General features: G+C 45.2%; 1 protein-coding gene across 3 annotated transcripts in view; it reads left to right on the forward strand.

Annotated features, from left to right (window-relative positions):
• CABLES1 (Cdk5 and Abl enzyme substrate 1) overlaps positions 1–17,168 on the forward strand; it is a 114,056-nt gene that overhangs the window by 38,478 nt on the left and 58,410 nt on the right. For 2 of the 3 annotated variants that reach the window (XM_045459490.1, XM_045459489.1), the window contains exons 2-3: positions 9,739–9,810; positions 15,244–15,336. In XM_045459490.1, coding sequence (XP_045315446.1) covers positions 9,739–9,810; positions 15,244–15,336 — 165 coding nt within the window. Of the gene's footprint in view, positions 1–9,738; positions 9,811–10,641; positions 10,857–15,243; positions 15,337–17,168 lie in introns of those variants that run through there. The other variant, XM_045459491.1, reaches the window with a different exon arrangement.

Here is a 17,168-nt window from a genome sequence, read left to right on the forward strand (position 1 = left end):
GTGCCTTGCGGTAGCCGGTGTGCTGTGTCAGACTGCTGTCTTCTGACCTCCCTGTCCACTGTCTTTGTCAGGGCAGTTTGAACTTGTCCCCAGAGGGAATCATCATGGATCTTCATATTGGGGAATGACATGATGGAAAGGGTATTTTGTAAGATTAGGGTGGTGGTGGGCAGGGTGGACCCAGGCCTCTGAGGAGTGAATACCTGGCCGGTTACTAAATCCTGCCAACAGGTCTGTCTCCGAACAGCCCTAAATACCAAGATGACCTCACACCTTGGTTTTCCAGGATTTGTTGAGTTTGATGAGAGCTTTGAAGCGAAAGTAAACTCAGGCAAGCCCAGTGCCTTTGTATTCTCTGGAAACATTTAAAGTTGCTTTCTTGACCTGCGTATAAAAATGTAGAAACAGATCTTATTTGAACAAGCTGATTGCAACACTTAGTGGATGGATTTTAAAATTTGATTTTTGCCTGATTCATCAGCTACAAGCTTTAAAACATAGCCACTTTTTTTTTTTTTTCAACGTTTATTTATTTTTGGGACAGAGAGAGACAGAGCATGAACGGGGGAGGGGCAGAGAGAGAGGGAGACACAGAATCGGAAACAGGCTCCAGGCTCCGAGCCAACAGCCCAGAGCCTGACGCGGGGCTCGAACTCACGGACCGCGAGATCGTGACCTGGCTGAAGTCGGACGCTTAACCGACTGCGCCACCCAGGCGCCCCAAATAGCCACTTTGAAAGTCTGTTTGCATTCTTCCTTTTCTTAAGATAATCTGTTTTCCTTCTTTTACAAGGAAGACTTGCATGATCTGCCGGGGGAGGGGGGTTGCATGTTTCTGTCTGTATCCCAGGTATGGGGTATGGATCTGGCTTTAGGCACACAAGCTGTTATGGGCAAAGGAGGTTTTTCCTTGCACAGGCAAGCCAACTGTGTGCCTTTTGCTCACAGGCATTGCAAGGACCGACTGGCCCAGTAGGGTGTTGGTGGATCACCCCAGCCTGGTGTCCGGGCCCAGCTAGTCTGCCACCGTGATGGCAGATTTCGTGGCTCTCCTCTGGGATTTCCTCCACAGTCTGACAGGCAGCCGTTGCCAGGTGAGCACGTAAGGGCCATGCTGAGTCCATCACCACCTTTGCTGCTGACAATGCTTTAGATCCATGGAAAGCAGAATTAAGCATGGCTCTAAGAAACATGTCTTTGTGCTAAAGCTAAGGCCAATTTTGCTCTAAGACTATGGATGTAGCTTCTTTTAAGAGGTGACAGCTGACTTTTCTTTCTTCATCTGTGAACACATATGTATTGGTGGAGAAGAAGTTTGCTTCTTCACTGAGCACACTCTAATTTGACTTCTGCTAAAGGAGCATCTGGAATCTTGACTTTGACATTTGCCAAATCATGAACGAAATTATCATAACTTAGTTGCTGAATCTGGAGAGTAAGCTCATGATGTCATGGTGTTAACAACTCAGCTATGTTAGAGAAATGAAAGGAGTGCATGTTAGAGGTGCACTTGGCTTTCAGAGAGCCTACTGTTTGAAAACCAGCATTTTCACAAAAGATATCAATGAAAGTGTAATTCTTGGATATATGGAGGTTCTTCTCCCTAGGGTTCCTTTAAGTAGTAGGCTCCCATAGTAAATAAGTTTACCAATTATAGATTTAGACTCTGCTTTCCAAGAACACCTTTTCTGCATGAGCTGAGCGCTATTTTTAGAACAAAAGAATATGTCTGTGATGTGGAGATACCAGAAAACAGGGTAGGATTTCAGGACATTTTACAGAGATTTTCTATCTGCTAAAAAGGTCAGCTAGTTTCTAGGCTAGTGGGCTCCCTGTCTTTTCTTGCTGGGCCCTAATTGGGCCCCTTGGAAGCTTTGAACTCTAAGTCTGAAAAGGAGACTAGGAGATGAAGGCTCCCGTAGTCTCTTGGTTGAAGTGGGACTTCATGTCCAGCCCTGTCTCCTTGCCCGCAGCCGGGTACCACCAGCTTTACCTGGGGAAGGGGGTCTGTATCCTGATAGTCTTCAGAGTTTTCTGAGACCCCAGCCCCAGAAATGTCTCAGACCACTGCTCCCACACCCGCAGGTTGACATTGTGAACCTGTGGACATCGGGATCAGGCCTCGAGGTGAGGTTGGAACCCTGATTCTTGCTTCCGCTGGTGGTCCTTGATCCCTCTCCTCCCATCTCTGCTGACCGCCTTTCTTGCTTGCTGGTCCATAGCCAGAGAACAGGGTATCCAGCCCTAGGGACGGCTGCCCAGCCTGGGAGAGAATCCTGGATTCCCTATTGGCTCCCATTCTTCTATCCTGCTCAGATGCTGCAAATGTCCCCAGTGATGGAGACAGATTGCAGTTTTATCCCAAGGCGGAGTGCTGTTCCCACTACCCTTGCTTTTCCTTTCCATCCCTTGCTTTTCCTTTCCACCCCTTGCTTTTCCTTTCCACGGTTTCAATCATTGACAAATCTTTATATTTACATTTATAATTAGATGTGGAACTAACAAAGAGCCTGAGAGGATATACACCAGACTCTTGGGTTTTTTTGTTTTTGTTTGTTTAATGCTTGTTTATTTTTTTTTTTTAATTTTTTTTTTTCAACGTTTATTTATTTTTGGGACAGAGAGAGACAGAGCATGAACGGGGGAGGGGCAGAGAGAGAGGGAGACACAGAATCGGAAACAGGCTCCAGGCTCTGAGCCATCAGCCCAGAGCCCGACGCGGGGCTCGAACTCACGGACCGCGAGATCGTGACCTGGCTGAAGTCGGATGCTTAACCGACTGCGCCACCCAGGCGCCCCTAATGCTTGTTTATTTTTGAGAGAGAGAGAGTGAGTGGGGGAGAGGCAGAGAGAGAGGGAGGCACAGAATGCGAATCAGGCTCCAGGCTCTGACCTGTCAGCACAGAGCCCGATGCGGGGCTTGAACTCACGAACTGTGAGATCAAGACCTGAGCCAAAGTCGGATGCTTAACTGACTGAGCCACCAGGCGCCTCCACATACATCAGACTTATAAAGAGTGTCCTCTGGCCCTTGGGGTTTGCTTTTAATTTCTTAGTTTCTACTTCATACATTTCCTGATTTGATTTTTTTTTTTTTTTTTTTTTTTTTTTTACAGTGAGATATATTACTTTTATAGTCACAAAAGCAGTACAAATTCCACTTGGGAAAATGAATGTTTAATAAGCTCAAACAGAAGAAACTCATTTTAAACATCACGTCTTCTACCTGCCAACTGCCCAGCTGTCCCTTCTCCCTTCCCACCGTCCCACTAGATGAGCATCTGCTATCTCCCTCTACTTCCTGTTGCAGTGAGGCATTGGGAAGCTTCCTGAGGGTGACTTCTGGCTTCTGTTGACCAGACTGGGAATTCATATATTGAATAGGAAGAGCCTACCAATAGTTGTGCATAGAAAAGCATTGAGTGGAAGGTCAGGTGCTTTCTGGGAAAAGTCCGTAAGAACCCACCTGCCTGTTGATGGAGTTTGTCGTTGCATTCAGCCAGCCTGAACTGAGTACCTACTGTTTGCTGAACATGCTCCATCCCTAGGCCACAAAAGTGGTCCCTTCCCTAAGCCAGCCCATTGTCTAGTGTGGTTCAGTTTTGTCTGAGGGAGAGAGAGAGAGACATAGGTAACAAAGCAAATAAATTACAAGTGTGCACATGTCTTGTGACCATGTTAATAGGTTATTTTTATGGTTGTTGTGTTTTTCCTTTTTTTGGGTCATAATAACTGTCTGAACGGATCTGAGGTAGCCATGACCTCAGCTTGCCCATTAGCTGTGTAGCAGGTATCCGTGATGCCCTCACTTCTTCACACGTGTGAAGACATAACTGTGCCTGCCAGTGGCCCATCTTATAGCCAGGAAGGGGGCTCCTTACATGGGGGAAAACTGGAGCCACAGAGGAAATTGCCTTTTTGTTAGGATAGCATTGGTTGGCCCAGATGGCGTACGTCCCTTCTTGCTCTCAAAGCTCATGTTTTGATCTCAGATTTTTAACGGGCCCCAGGGTTCCGGTGGGCAGTCAAGGGAGAGAGCATTGATCCAGCCTTACTCCCTCATTTGACACTGAGCCTAAGGCCAGGGGCCACTTTCCTTGTCAAATGCTGGTCCTATCAATGTCACATGCTGTTCCCTGTGGTGCCCTCTGCCTGATGTTGGCTTTTGGGCCAAGCTGCTTCTTCAGGTCACCCCATAGGGGGATTGGCCTTGATCATCTGGCCCAGGATGACCCTGCCTGGCCTCACTGATCAGCAGGGACAGCAGCGAGCCCAGAGTCCAGCTCTGGTGAGGTTCTTTGGGCAGTTGCCCCCCTGCCCACATCAGCGTTCTCTCTCTCTCTCTCTCTCTCTCTCTCTCTCTCTCTCTCTCTTTCTCTCTCTGAGATACTCTGCTAAGAAGAGATGGCCTTTTTCCAGAAGCTCTGATGAAGATGCCCCGGGCACGGCTCCCACCTTGCCCCTTACTCTCCTGGGGTCCCCAGAATCACTGCTGACTGGGCCAGCAATAGGTATGGCCAAGCCTTTGAGGATGGCCAGGCGGCTGGGCCCACTTACCCCACCCCATCAGTTTGTGTGGGTAGTCATTGCTCTTGCCCTGAAAGTGGAGCTGCTGACATTTTGGTGCCTAAAAGACACTTTCAGGATCCTGGCCCTGGGTCTTCCCTTGTCCAGTCCCCTGTTAGCCCGGTCACTTGTTTTTCTGTGTGATATTTTTCTCTTCTCCCAGTGACCTTTCCTTAAGTTTTCAGTGTAAGTGGATTTATTATAACCAGCCCTGGGTCCCAGGAGCTCACAGTGACTTCCTCTGCAGTGAACCATCAGCCCTAATGATAAAGTAGATTAATTAGGTCCAGGTAGGTGTATCCAGATAGGCAGTCTTGTCATGAATTAGCATTTCCTTATCTAGACAGAGTCCAGCGTTCAAAAGATACTGGGGACTTTAGGGAGGCTGGCATGTACAGTCGTTGAATGTGAGCCACATTGGCCTCAAAAGTGTTAAGGGACAGTGTGGAAGGGCCCAAATCATAACCGTCAGACTGGGCAGGGAACCTTGAGTTCTGACGACTCGCCCTGAGGACCAGTCATGGACTCTTCCCATTCGACCATGTCCACACGTAATGCTTGGGCTCTTACTTAATGTCTACTTGCTTAAGAAGAAGGCCAAATATTCTTTTTCAGTCATTAAAACCTGCGAAGACCCCTGCTTGTTAACTGTGCCTGATGAAGAGGAGTTTGCATGGTAATGGACTTAGTTTATGAGGCAGATTGCAGGGTGAAAAGTGCCTGGTGAAGCTTGGCCACCTTCCCTAAGCTTTCTCTTCCATTTCAGGCTTTCGGAGATAGAAAGCAAAGGGGGAGGTTATTACATACCTTTTAAGGATCTAACAAGGGGCAGAGATGAGCACTGCTGGGTTAACACCACAGGGCATGCCCTCATGGCAGTGAACAAAGGCTTATTTTATGTGGGAAGGGCAGGCACTGCATTTTTGTTTACATGGTGCCTTTTGACCATAATGTTATTTGCAGACTCTGTGTGTCCATCTCAAAGAATACAGTTGACCCTAGGGGCGCCTGGTGGCTCAGTCGGTTGAGTGTCAACTCTTGATTTCTGCTCAGGTCATGATCACAGGGTCATGGGATTGAGCCCTATGTTCCATGCTCAGCGCAGAGCCTGCTTAAGATTCATTCCCTCTCTCTCTCTCTCTCTCTCTCTCTCTCTCTTTCTTGCTCTCTCTTTCTCTCTCTCTTTCTCTGCCCCCCTCTCCTTCTGCTGCCTCCCCTGGCCTTCTGCCCTTGTCCTTATCTGTTCTCTCTCTCAAAAAACAAACAAACAAACAGTTGACCCTAAACAACATGGGGGTTTAGGGGCACTGCCCCCCCTTCCCCCGCCCCTGTGCGCAGTGGAAGATTTGTTATGTTATTTTTTACTCCCCCCAAACCACTAATAGCCTATTGGTGACTGAAGCCTTACTGATAACAAATAGCCGACTAACACATATTTTGAATGCTATATGCATTATATACTGTATTATAATAAAGGAAGCTAGAGACAAGAAAATGTTACAACCATAAGGAAGAGAAAATACACTTACAGTACCGTTTGGTGTTTATCAAAGAAACTTCACATGTAAGTGGACCTGCACAGTCAGTCCTGTGGTGTTCAAGGGTCAAGTGCAGATTGTTTGGTCCCATTCATGAAGAAGGGAGTCACATCCACTGAATTTAGAGGAACAAGTACGTATCTGGGTTTGGGGATTTTTTTTTTCCCCTTTAAGGAATCCAGACCTTAAATTCCTGTGTGTGTGTGTGTGTGTGTGTGTGTGTGTGTGTGTGTGTGTGTGTGAGAGTGTGAGAGAGAGAGAGAGAGAGAAAGAAACTATACCTGTTCAGCTCATGAAGAGAATATCAAATGTATTGACTTTTAAAAAACAAATCCTGGGCACATGGCTGGCTCAGTCAGTAGAGCATGCGACTCTTGATCTTGGGATTGTGAATTCAAGCTCCATGTTGGGCATACAGATTACTTTTCAAAAATCCTCATAAATGTATGGAAAGATATATTTGAATTTGGTTATTTTTCAAATAAGCACCTTTCTTTTCTGGTATAGGAAGAGCTGCAGGCAGCTTTTTGATAGGGAAATTATCAGATTGTGTGCTTTTGTGAACGGACCTATCTTTCCAGGGTGAACACCCTGGTCTCAATGTTGGACGAGAGCCTGTGGGGTCCCAGTTGCCCACAAGGGCCTCGTGTGTTCACCATGGGATTCACTTGGCATTTGCAGCTGGAGTGCTGGCCATGCCGTTCTTGGAGAGCATGGGAGGCAGCCCCAAATGCTGGAGGAGATTGAGGGGTTATTAATGAAATTCCTTGGAGGTTGTTCCATGGATTCCCCCTTGAATATGAGCTCCTTGAGGACAGGAGTCCAGCCTGGGTCCCCTCTGTGTTCCCCACAGGTCAGGCTCATAGTTTGTGTGGGTCAGCACAGGGTGTGTTGAGAAAATGCACAAGCCTGGCCTTTGCTGGGGCCTTGGGTTGTATCTTTGCTCCCCAAGGAGCCAACCCCAGAACTTTTCAGTGGACCTCTGTTAGGATAATTATAGGAGGGGAGGAGGCTTTGAGGTTGCTCTGTCACCCACCCTGGTTGTAAATTGTGCAGAACATGAAAATGTCTATTTACTGGCCGTCTGAAAATGCTGTTCCACAAAAGAAGGCTCAGAGTGTAACAGAATTTGTTGAGATTTCCAGAATCTGAAACCTATACTTTATTTCTGCCTGTGGATGTAAATTAGGTCTAATGACAATTTAGGTGTGCATACTTACGTTAATATTTGACTTTTGATTTAAAAAGTCATAACATTATCCAGAGATCAACAGACTAAACATTTCAGTGACTCCCTTCTAGCTGTGGAGGAGAATACTGGTGTTAAGTGAGAAGGTTGGGGGTGCTGATTTATAGATGACCAATGCATCAGCAAAGGTGCCATGTAGTTATGCTTAGAGGGTATAGGTAGGTGTTGAAGGAGCATGTGCTGCGCGTGGGCTCAGGCACAAGGCATTTTGAGTGCCCCGGCTACTGACTGGGGTTGGAGGAGGGCCCAGAGCTAGGACAGCCAGCCTAATCCTAGACAGTTGGGCTGGGGTGAGGGAATGGTGGGGGAGGTGCCAGGTCAGAGTGCAGCCTCAGTGGGGAGAACTGGCGTGTCATGAAAAACCCAGTAGTGGGGTGCCTGGGTGGTTCTTTTGGTTGAGTGTCCAACTTTGGCTCAGGTCATGATCTCAGGGTTCACAAGTTCAAGCCCCGTGTCGGGCTCTGTGCTGTCAGCTCGGAGTCTGGAGCCTGTTTCGGTTTCTGTGTCTCCCTGTCTCTCTGCTTCTCCCCCACTCGCACTGTCTCTTTCTCAAAAAAAAAAAAAACAACGTAGCTACTGATCATTTTTTGTCCTGTGCCAGGGACTCTCTGTTTCTTAGTTATTCTCCTTTTCCTATCTCATAGATGAGGAAACTGAGGCTCAAAGATTAAGGACTTTTCTAAATATCCAAAGCCCCTGAACCCCAGGACTGAAATCTGAGTTTGTCTGACTCAGAGTGCATGGTCCTTGCGGAAGTCCACCTGCCTCTGGATGGGGAATGTGGGGGGCCCGATCCCCGAGAGCTGTGATGTGGGGGGGTATGACTGACTGGGCATCTGCCCTATACCAGCCTGGGACTCTGTACCAAGCAGATTTAGTACCCAGAAGGGCTGTGCTTCAACTGAGGGTCCAGATATGTCAAAACCACAGCTGCAAGGTCACAGGGGCCCTGGGATAGCTGAGTCCCTGCAGTTATGGGGCTGCGCACAACAGTTCCCCTTACTAATGTATTGGCCACTTATAAACTATAAAATCTGTTCCCGTCCCCCTCAGCACCTGTGGACCCTCTCGGGTAAGACCATTGCCTCCTCACAACCATTGCCTCAGGTCTGGGCTGACTGTTAGAAATCTGGGAATACGATGGAAATGGAAATTTACTGTAAGTCAATTAATTGCAGAGTGACACTGCAGATCTTGCAAAAGGTCCAGTGTGTCAGGAAGACACTGAAGGTAGCGTTATAGAACTCTTGGTGCTCCCACACAGACAAATGAAGGTCTGAGAGAATGCCCGCTTACTGTTGAAGAGCAAAGACTGTTCTAGATGACTGCTTTAGAAAGGATTTGATACCAAAAGATTAAGAAAGGTTCTTCAAAAATTGATGAAGCCCTTGAATAGTTGGCAAAAATGACCTTTCTGATTATCTTATTAAAAGTAAAACATAAAGCGAAAGGTAGTTGTTCAGAAAAAGTACACACAAGACAGAAGTTAAAACATGTTTCATTTTTTGTTCTTTAGGACAAATTAGAACATGGTTATAACTGCATGTTCTGAACCTAATTTTATCAAATGTATTATAAAATAGGCTTATCCTTCTCATTTTAGTCCCTTTTTTTCAAAGTAAAGACCCAATCGGATTTTTTCTATCCACCCTCCTCAGCCAAACCATTTATTATGAAATGATGGTCTTTGTTCAAATGGATTGATTGTAAAGTTACCAGCCACCATGCAACCCTGGTACCTATACCAGATATTCTGTTAACTAGGACCTGTTCTTATTTTAATCTGGGAAAAGAAACTAGATTAAGGAGGTTTTAGCAGATGGTTTGCAATTCTTTAGCAGCCCGGAAGAGTCCATATCTCGCCTAATCGTGCCCTGATATCTGTTCTTACTGGTGTGTGAGAAACTCTCCTAAAGGAGTAATGTCTTCCAGAGATCACAACTTTTTTTTTTTTTATCACATCCTAATGATTTTCAGATTTTATTTAATATGACTTTAAAATTTAGTATTTATCAGTTAACCTGGTTCAGACCACCGATATTTGAATACTTAACAGTATTATCTAATGCTTTAGAAAAACTGCACACAGTATCCAAGTTATATACTATAAGAGGCACCTTGTCTTTTTTGAGGGAATCCTAGCATAAAAGGATCACCTTCCCTGATCATCACAAAGCGGCCCTGTTAACCAGGGAGAATGCTCAGGACTCAGCAAGGCAAGATGGGCTTGGCATTCAGGGTGCAGGCTGGGAACATGGCAGCCTCTTTAAGATAGTTCGTGTCAAGTCTTTTTTTTTATTTTTTAGAACAGTTTCAGATTTACAGAAATGTGTGATCCATTTTGCAATGCGGTTTTAACTCCTAGGTTTTTCCCTCTCTCTGCAGACGTCGCCTCATTTCCCAGAGATCATCCTTGGAAACCCTGGAAGATATTGAGGAGAATGCCCCTCTACGGAGGTAAGTTTTTACTGTTGCATGTAAATGGCCTGCATTACAATACAGCAAAGTTTGATTTTTTTTTTTTTTTTTTTTTTTGTCCTTAATCTACAGAATTAAACTTTTAAAATAATGGCCTCATCTCCAGACTCATAGTTTGGAAATCCCAACCCTGAGGACCATTAGGGCACTATTAAATCTCAGTTATGTATTGGAAAAGCGCAGTTTGCATGTGGATTTGGGTGCTGTTTGCTTTTCAATTTGAAAGCTGCTGCTTGATGAAGACGAGCCCATTATTGTCTCAGCTTTCTTAGGTTCAGTGACACAGTAATCAAGTCCTGGACTTCATTAGCAAGTGCCATCAGTAGTTGCTGGGGAAACTCAATTAGGATCGCCCTGGGGGCTTCTTTGGGGCTGAAAGTGATTTTTCCATTGGGATTAGAAAGGTGCTTGCGAAGCATCTGTGTTTGGGTGACGGCAGTTGCTGAGCTGTGCCAGGCCTCTGGCAGCTTTCCTTCCTCTAATCCTGCACCTTACCACCAACCCCCTTCTGTGCCTTGGTCCCCCTGGCCCTCCGTCAGTGAAGGAGACGGTATTCACACAGGACTTCTCCTTTAGGCTTTGCGGCAGGGGAGCTAGGTTGGCCTGCTCCCGAAGGAGGTGAGGCAGCCTAGAACACGGTGGCTTCACAGGGCATGCGCCAAGGTTTCAGGGGGCATGCGTGGCTGATGGCGCAGAGGGAGGCCCGTGGGAGAACGTGCGTTCCCATTGGCGCGCACCAGCTTCCGGAATCCATGTCTGCATACCTTGCGCTTTAGGCCCTGGCTACGGCTGGGGAGTGCGGGCATTTGGGAGGGAGGGTGCCGGCATAGGTCTTACCCTGGAGCCGTTCCCTTTCCCGCCGGAGGTTTCACTGCCGGGTTAGTCCTGTCCACAGACCTCCTGGATGGAATGTGGAGCATAGACAGGTGGGGGGATCTGGTCGAAAGTATTGGGTGACTGTGAGTCTCGCCGGTGATGTCATCCCAAAGAGAAAGTCCGGGCCACTTTTGAGTCTTTCTGAAAACGTACGTAACCTTTGGGATCATCGTAGGGTGAGCGTGTGGTTGTGGGATTAATGTGGCTTGGGTGCAAGTGTTCTTCTATCCCTTACTATTAAATGTTGAGAGAAGCTCTTTCCTGAAGTAGCCGTACAAAAAGCTGCATGAAAAGTCCACTTAAGGAGCTGGCTCTGGTCCAGAGTAATCCTCGAGAGTGGAGGAGAGAGGTTCTCAGGTGGCACTGAGAGGCTTTGGCATTTGGGCAGGTAAGGTCACTCCTGCCACAAACGGGAAATCAATGAATAACACTAAAAAGCTCCTGGTATTTCTAGAGTCTGTGAGAAGTCTCGGTTAAAGCAGTGTGATAGCTGTGAGTCAAGGAAAACCAGGTAAAAAAAAATGTTACTGCATCCTTGGGGATTCCAGGTGGTTACAGCAGGGGTGGGGGAGGGCGAGGAGGAACTACATGCTGTGTTTCTGGTCACGTGTCACGTTTCTGGTCACATGCCGCTTGGTCACCTCTGTACCCTCCTCTCAGAATCTCTCAGGCTGATCCTCTGCCCTCTACCCCTCAGCCCTACCATACCATGTTCGAGCATACTGAAAAGGGCTTATCTGCCTTAACTATAACTTTATCCAGTGCTTACTTATAGAATACTATACTTAAATTCCAAAAGGTCTCATGTAAATATAAAATTTAAAAAACAAGTCTGAAACCAAAGGAATTTGGGCAGTTTGAGAAGGCTTTATTTTCCCTATTAGACTTTTCTGAGCTTAAAAAAAGTTCTAATATTTACTTAGAAATGATGAACACTGGGTGATGTATGGAATTGTTGAATCAGTATATTGTACACCTGAAACTAATGTAACACTGTTAATTATACTAGAATTAAAAATAATAACTACCTTAGAAATGTACTTATTCCTAGGAAGTAAAATTGACATGGTATAGAAGGGATGTTAGTTTGGGAGTCAGGGGGCCTGAATTCTTGGTCTGATCCTTCTACTAGCTGGTTATGGCCTTGGACATTTTATTTAGCTTCTCTGGGGCCTCAGTTTTCCCATCTGTAAAATGGGAGGGGAAACTGATCTCTAAGGTCCTCTCCAGCTCACAATTTTGTGAAATGAATGTACCAGTAATGACACTGAACTGTTTTGGGAACTGTGGGGGTGGAAGGCTATTAGCCCAACTTGCTTTTAAACTCAGCACATTGAACAAATGGCTGCAAGGCATCTATTAAAAACCTTTTGCATAATTAAGTGTATCCTGTAATCAGTGCTAACAAGAAAGAGCTAATCTTTCATTAAATTAGTTTTCAATTTAATTCTATCCTAATTTAATTTTGCATCACTTAAAATGTATGTTTTTAAATGGGTACTGAAATTAATTCGTTCTTTGCTTAACCTGCCACAAGCTAAGTGCTTAGTCTTCCAGTTTCCTTGGCAATTGTTGCTAATGCCACAGTTCTCTTTTAAAGTATTTCTTAGATTCTCTGGTGGTTGAGTTGAATGCTTTAAAAAAAAAACGCATGACAACAAACAACTTGCTGAAGGAGAGGCTGGATTAATAGCATATTCCCTTATAATCATGTGCTGATATGTTATCTTTTTCAAAGGCTTGCTTGTCTCTGGCACATCACAGTTTGCTAGTAAGTTAGGGTCCTGCACCTACCTAGAATGAATTAAGCATTCACAGAGTATTTAGACTGAGGAGTTTTCCGCCTGCCTGGTGGTTACCTGGTATCCTAGTATTAAGGACTTGGGACATTGCTACAAGGTGCCCAGAAAAACCTCAGTTCAGTGGTGGCCAATTTGGCAGCTGTCTCCACCTGCTCCTATTTTCCAGCCTGTCTCAGTTGGCTACTGCACCATAAAGTGTTAACTGACGCCCCCTCCCTTCCCTGTGAGTGGCAAAACCACCTGTGGCCCTTTTGCCGCCTTCCAGTTCTAGCAGAAGATTGGGGGGGGGGGGTGTAGTTTGTGTTCCAACCTGAAGGGTAACAAACAGCTCTTCTTTTTGCAGGCATGGGAGGCAGAGAGAAGCTCAGGTCTTCTGTCTTCTGGGCTGGGCTGGGTACCAGCTTCCTGCTGCTGGGGGCAGGAGTACCTATCCACTACCACCACAGTCTAGCTCTTGGCTCACTGCCCTCCGTCTGGGTGGCTCAGGAGGCTCTCCTTTTTGGAAGGAAGCAGGGTAAGGGTGTGAGGACACTCCTGGATACTTAGGTCCTATCCAGAAACCAAAGGAAGCATAACCTTCTGCTTTCAGAGATTCTCCTCTCTCCAGTGGCTATGTCTCTAGAATCTTCTGCAGTGTGTGTGAGAGACATTTGGGGACCTTGGGTGGGCTGCAGCCTCAAAGAGTCATTTTGGAGATAGAACTGAGGCAGTTTAGGGTCCTGGGTCTGCTTCCGGGAAGCCGCCCAAAGAAGGCAGAGTGAGGTTCCATGCCCTTGAACATCAGTAAGACTAAATCTAACTTTGGAACCCTGGATTAGGAAGGGGTTGATGGGTGCCGTCTATTCAAACCCTGCCTGAAGGCCACAGGAAGCATCTACTAAATACAGGTCTTTAAAAGAATCTGTCTTAAACCAAGAATTCAGGACCCTTAGTCACAGCTGCAATTTTAAGAATATAGGAAGCAAATAATAACAAAATATGCATCCTTTGTAGCTAATGGTTGGTTAATCACAGCACTGAAATTTGTGTATGAATATTTACATGTGTATACACTCGTATGAATGTGAATGCTTGTATTTGAATGTGCCAATGCTTGTATTTGAATGTGTCACTTGACAGTTTATGACTCTCTCCTATGTATTATTAACATTTCATCCTCACAACAACGCCAGGAAGGATCTGAAATATTACTAGTGATAGGTCAGGGTGTCGGAATTGGTAGTGAGTTTGGGGCTGAAGGAAGGGAAGACTGGTTTCTGAAGTGTCTTGCAGGGCCACACAGGCTCTGAGCATGGTCCACGGACCCTGCCTTGATGTAGTGGACATGACTTGAAGGGAGGCTTTCCTTCGTCAAAGCTACCAGATATCTGATCTGATGTCTCTGCTTTAGCCTGTACTGCATTCACTTCAGTATGATTTTTTTTTTCCTTCAAATTAAATGGAAAAAAAAAAAAAATCATTCTCAGCACTCTCAGGGAATGGCTTCTAGGAAGACTGGCCCTTACTAGAGGCTGGCTAAGGGGGCTTGGAGGGATGTACACCTGAGGTCTGGACGGGGGACAACACCCAGTTTCCTTGAGCTGGGCCCTTAGAGTGGGTATGCAGGTCTACTAGCTTGCCTGCTCCCCAGTCCTGTACCCTAGCCCGTCCCCACATCCCACCTGTGCTCAACTGTACATCCTTGTTGGGTTGTCTTGTTAGTCTTACCTGAAGCCTCAAAGTTCAGAACTGACTAAACTTAGCTGGTGGCCCCAGCCCAGACCTCAGTGTGGCTTTGGGAAGCCAGGCACTGCTACTCCAAAACTCATTCTTGAAGCATAAGGTCCCAGGTACCCAGGCCCCATGGCAGGAGCCAGCCCTTGGGACCCATGGTCAGAAAGGCTTGAGTAAGACAAAAATTTTGGTAGCAAAAACCCAAATAGAAATATCACAGCTCCCTTTCTCAAGACAAGACCAAACTTCAAACTCCTGTTTGTTGATTTTTTTTTTTTTTTTTTTATTGCTGTTTTGCTTCTTGCAGTTGCCAGGTGAACTTTGAAAAATAGACAAATAAGCTCTTTTTAGCCTGTGGGTCAGTTCTGTTAGTCCTGTAGTGCAAGCAAATGCCGTATATTCCAGGAAAAAGGTAATTGGAATTCAAGTCATTTTGTTCAACAAATATTCATTTACAATTTATCTTGAAAATAGAAAGAAAGAAAGGAAATGGCCACTAGCTGGGCCTCTGCTTCCAGGCATAGTCAAGTTAAGCATTGAAGCAGCTGTCCAGGTGGCTCAGGGCAGAGTCCTGCTACAAAAGAAAAATGATTTGGTGTTGTTTTTAAACTGAATTTTCCAATGTTTTTCTTCCCCCTCTAAATTCTTTAAATTTACCATTTTCAGTTCCCATTACTGTTGTTGATACAGGAGAATTCTTTTTAAGATGACAAGAAAGAATAATGACTCTGGAATCCGTGTAGGTTATGTTATTGTAACTGAGGACAATAGTTTTCATTAGCTGGCTTTCCAGAGACCCATATAAATTATCATCAGGATTATCAAGGAAGTTGTCTTTCGTTTTTTGTTTTTTTTGTTTTTTTTTTTTTTTAAAGCTTCCTTGCTTCCAGCCGTATTGTCCTCATTATCCTCAGGGATGATTCAAACCATTTGTCTGGTCTTCCTTCCTGTCTTTGTGTGGAGATGTCTCAGCTGTCCTGCAGGCAACTGACCGGGTTTTTGAAATGACTTTATTTTTCAGATGTCGAACTCTCTCAGGTTCGCCCAGACCAAAGAACTTTAAGAAGATTCATTTTATCAAGAACATGCGGCAGCACGATACCAGGAATGGCAGGTACCACTGTGACAGAAGCTGCCCCACCAGCCTCCCTGTTGTGGGAGGGGAGGGAGGGTCTGGTGTGGATGGGAGGAGGGGGCCATTTAAATGGCCAGAGCTCCGCAAAGAGAAACCCACACTGTTAAGATGAAAAGGACTTCATGGAACCTTCCCAGACTCTTTCTAACCCCCTCCCACCAGAAGTCTATAAAAATTAATGCTGCTTGATAGCGCCCAAAAGCTTGGTGAGAGTTTTAGGTTAACCGCAAATGGAATATTAAATAGCACTCAAATCTATTTTTATAGAAAACTGAAGAGGAAAAAGTTGCTTTTTTTTCTTTTTCTGCTTTGTTGGGCTTTGTTTTCTTTCTTTTTTTTTTTTTTTTTTTTTTTTTTTTTTTTTTTTTTTTTTTTTTTTCCATGAGGGCTACATGCTCTGGTCAGTAAATATCCCATCAGATCTGTGCCTGAACTTGGTTTTGGTGCTAACTTTGCTGACTGTCTTTAGGAAAGCAGAATGACAACTTTGCCAGCAGATTCTTTTTGGGCGCTGATTCGAATGCCTGGCCCTGCTGACATCTGGAGCACATGTTTCTCCAGCTCTTCCATTGCTCTTTTGGAAAGTACTATTAAATGAAAATTACCATAATTGAAATTCATATAACCTTGGTATTAAAACTCCCGCAACAAATAGAGCAGAATCCTTGTTGCTGGCATGCTTATGAATGAATAGCCACGTCCGTTCATGGGAGCCTGACAACAGCATGGGGACAGAGCCCCATAACTCTCAGGGTCCCTCATGCCCTGTACCTTTTAGGAATGTCTCCCTCCCACTGACCCATGACCTGGAGAGTGGTTTCTCTTGAATGGGAAAGTTAGAGATATCGCCTCAGCAGAGGTCCTGCCACAAAGACCATTTTGTGTTATTGCCTCCTGATATACAGAAAACTGTATGGGCCCCGCTAATCTCTAATCCATACCAAGTGCAAATTGGTAAACAAGTCTGTAGTTAGACTCGTGGAATGACTAAGGCCCAGCATACTTGCCTGTTATTTGGTATAAAAAACACTGTATAACCCCCAAAATAACACTGATGATTACAGTTTTTAAAGACTTGTTTTCTTGAAGTTAATATCTGATTTTTTAAACCGACTTAAATAGGGAACATAATTTTACAGCTCTTCATTGATTTCAGAATAGCAGAACTGCGCTCTTTCATCAAATAATGTTTACGTAGTTAGTGTATATTCCTATTTTAAATAGAGCTTTTAGTGAAAATATACCCGGCTGTCCTCTGTTGCAGAGATTGCTCTGAATTTCTCTCACTGCATCTCACCCTCACGCTTACTGGGCTTTATTCCTTTGACCATAGCGTTTTATTCTTCCTTTGAGGCTCTTAACTTAAACCTCACTCATGCCATTTTTAGTATAATTGCTCATTGTTTATTTACATTTGTGTTCTTTTCATAATCTCTTTAACCATAAAATAAACAGCCTTTAATTCCTAAATCCAGTCAAGACCAAGCCAAAGGAGTGTGCCAAATGGATAGGATAGCCTTCCCCATCTCTCAAGGTGGGGATGCTGTCGAGGTCACAGAGGCAGCCGACCACCTGGCCTGGTGGGGTAGTGACAGGACGTAGTTAATAAAATGTGTGGGCCGATGGGACTGCCAGCGCACATGACAGAGCCGGCCTTCCCGGCACACCCTTGACCCAGGAACAACATAAACAGTCCAGAAAGCATTCAGTTGCTAGCAGTTTTGCTGGGGAATTTTCAGAGGGAGCCAGGAAGGATTATTAGCTTATCTGAAGATCTGAGAACTGGAATTGATGGCAGGAAAGCAAGCTGA

The sequence above is a fragment of the Leopardus geoffroyi genome, chromosome D3 (assembly GCF_018350155.1).
Source record: "Leopardus geoffroyi isolate Oge1 chromosome D3, O.geoffroyi_Oge1_pat1.0, whole genome shotgun sequence".
Classification (NCBI taxonomy): Eukaryota; Metazoa; Chordata; class Mammalia; order Carnivora; family Felidae; genus Leopardus; species Leopardus geoffroyi.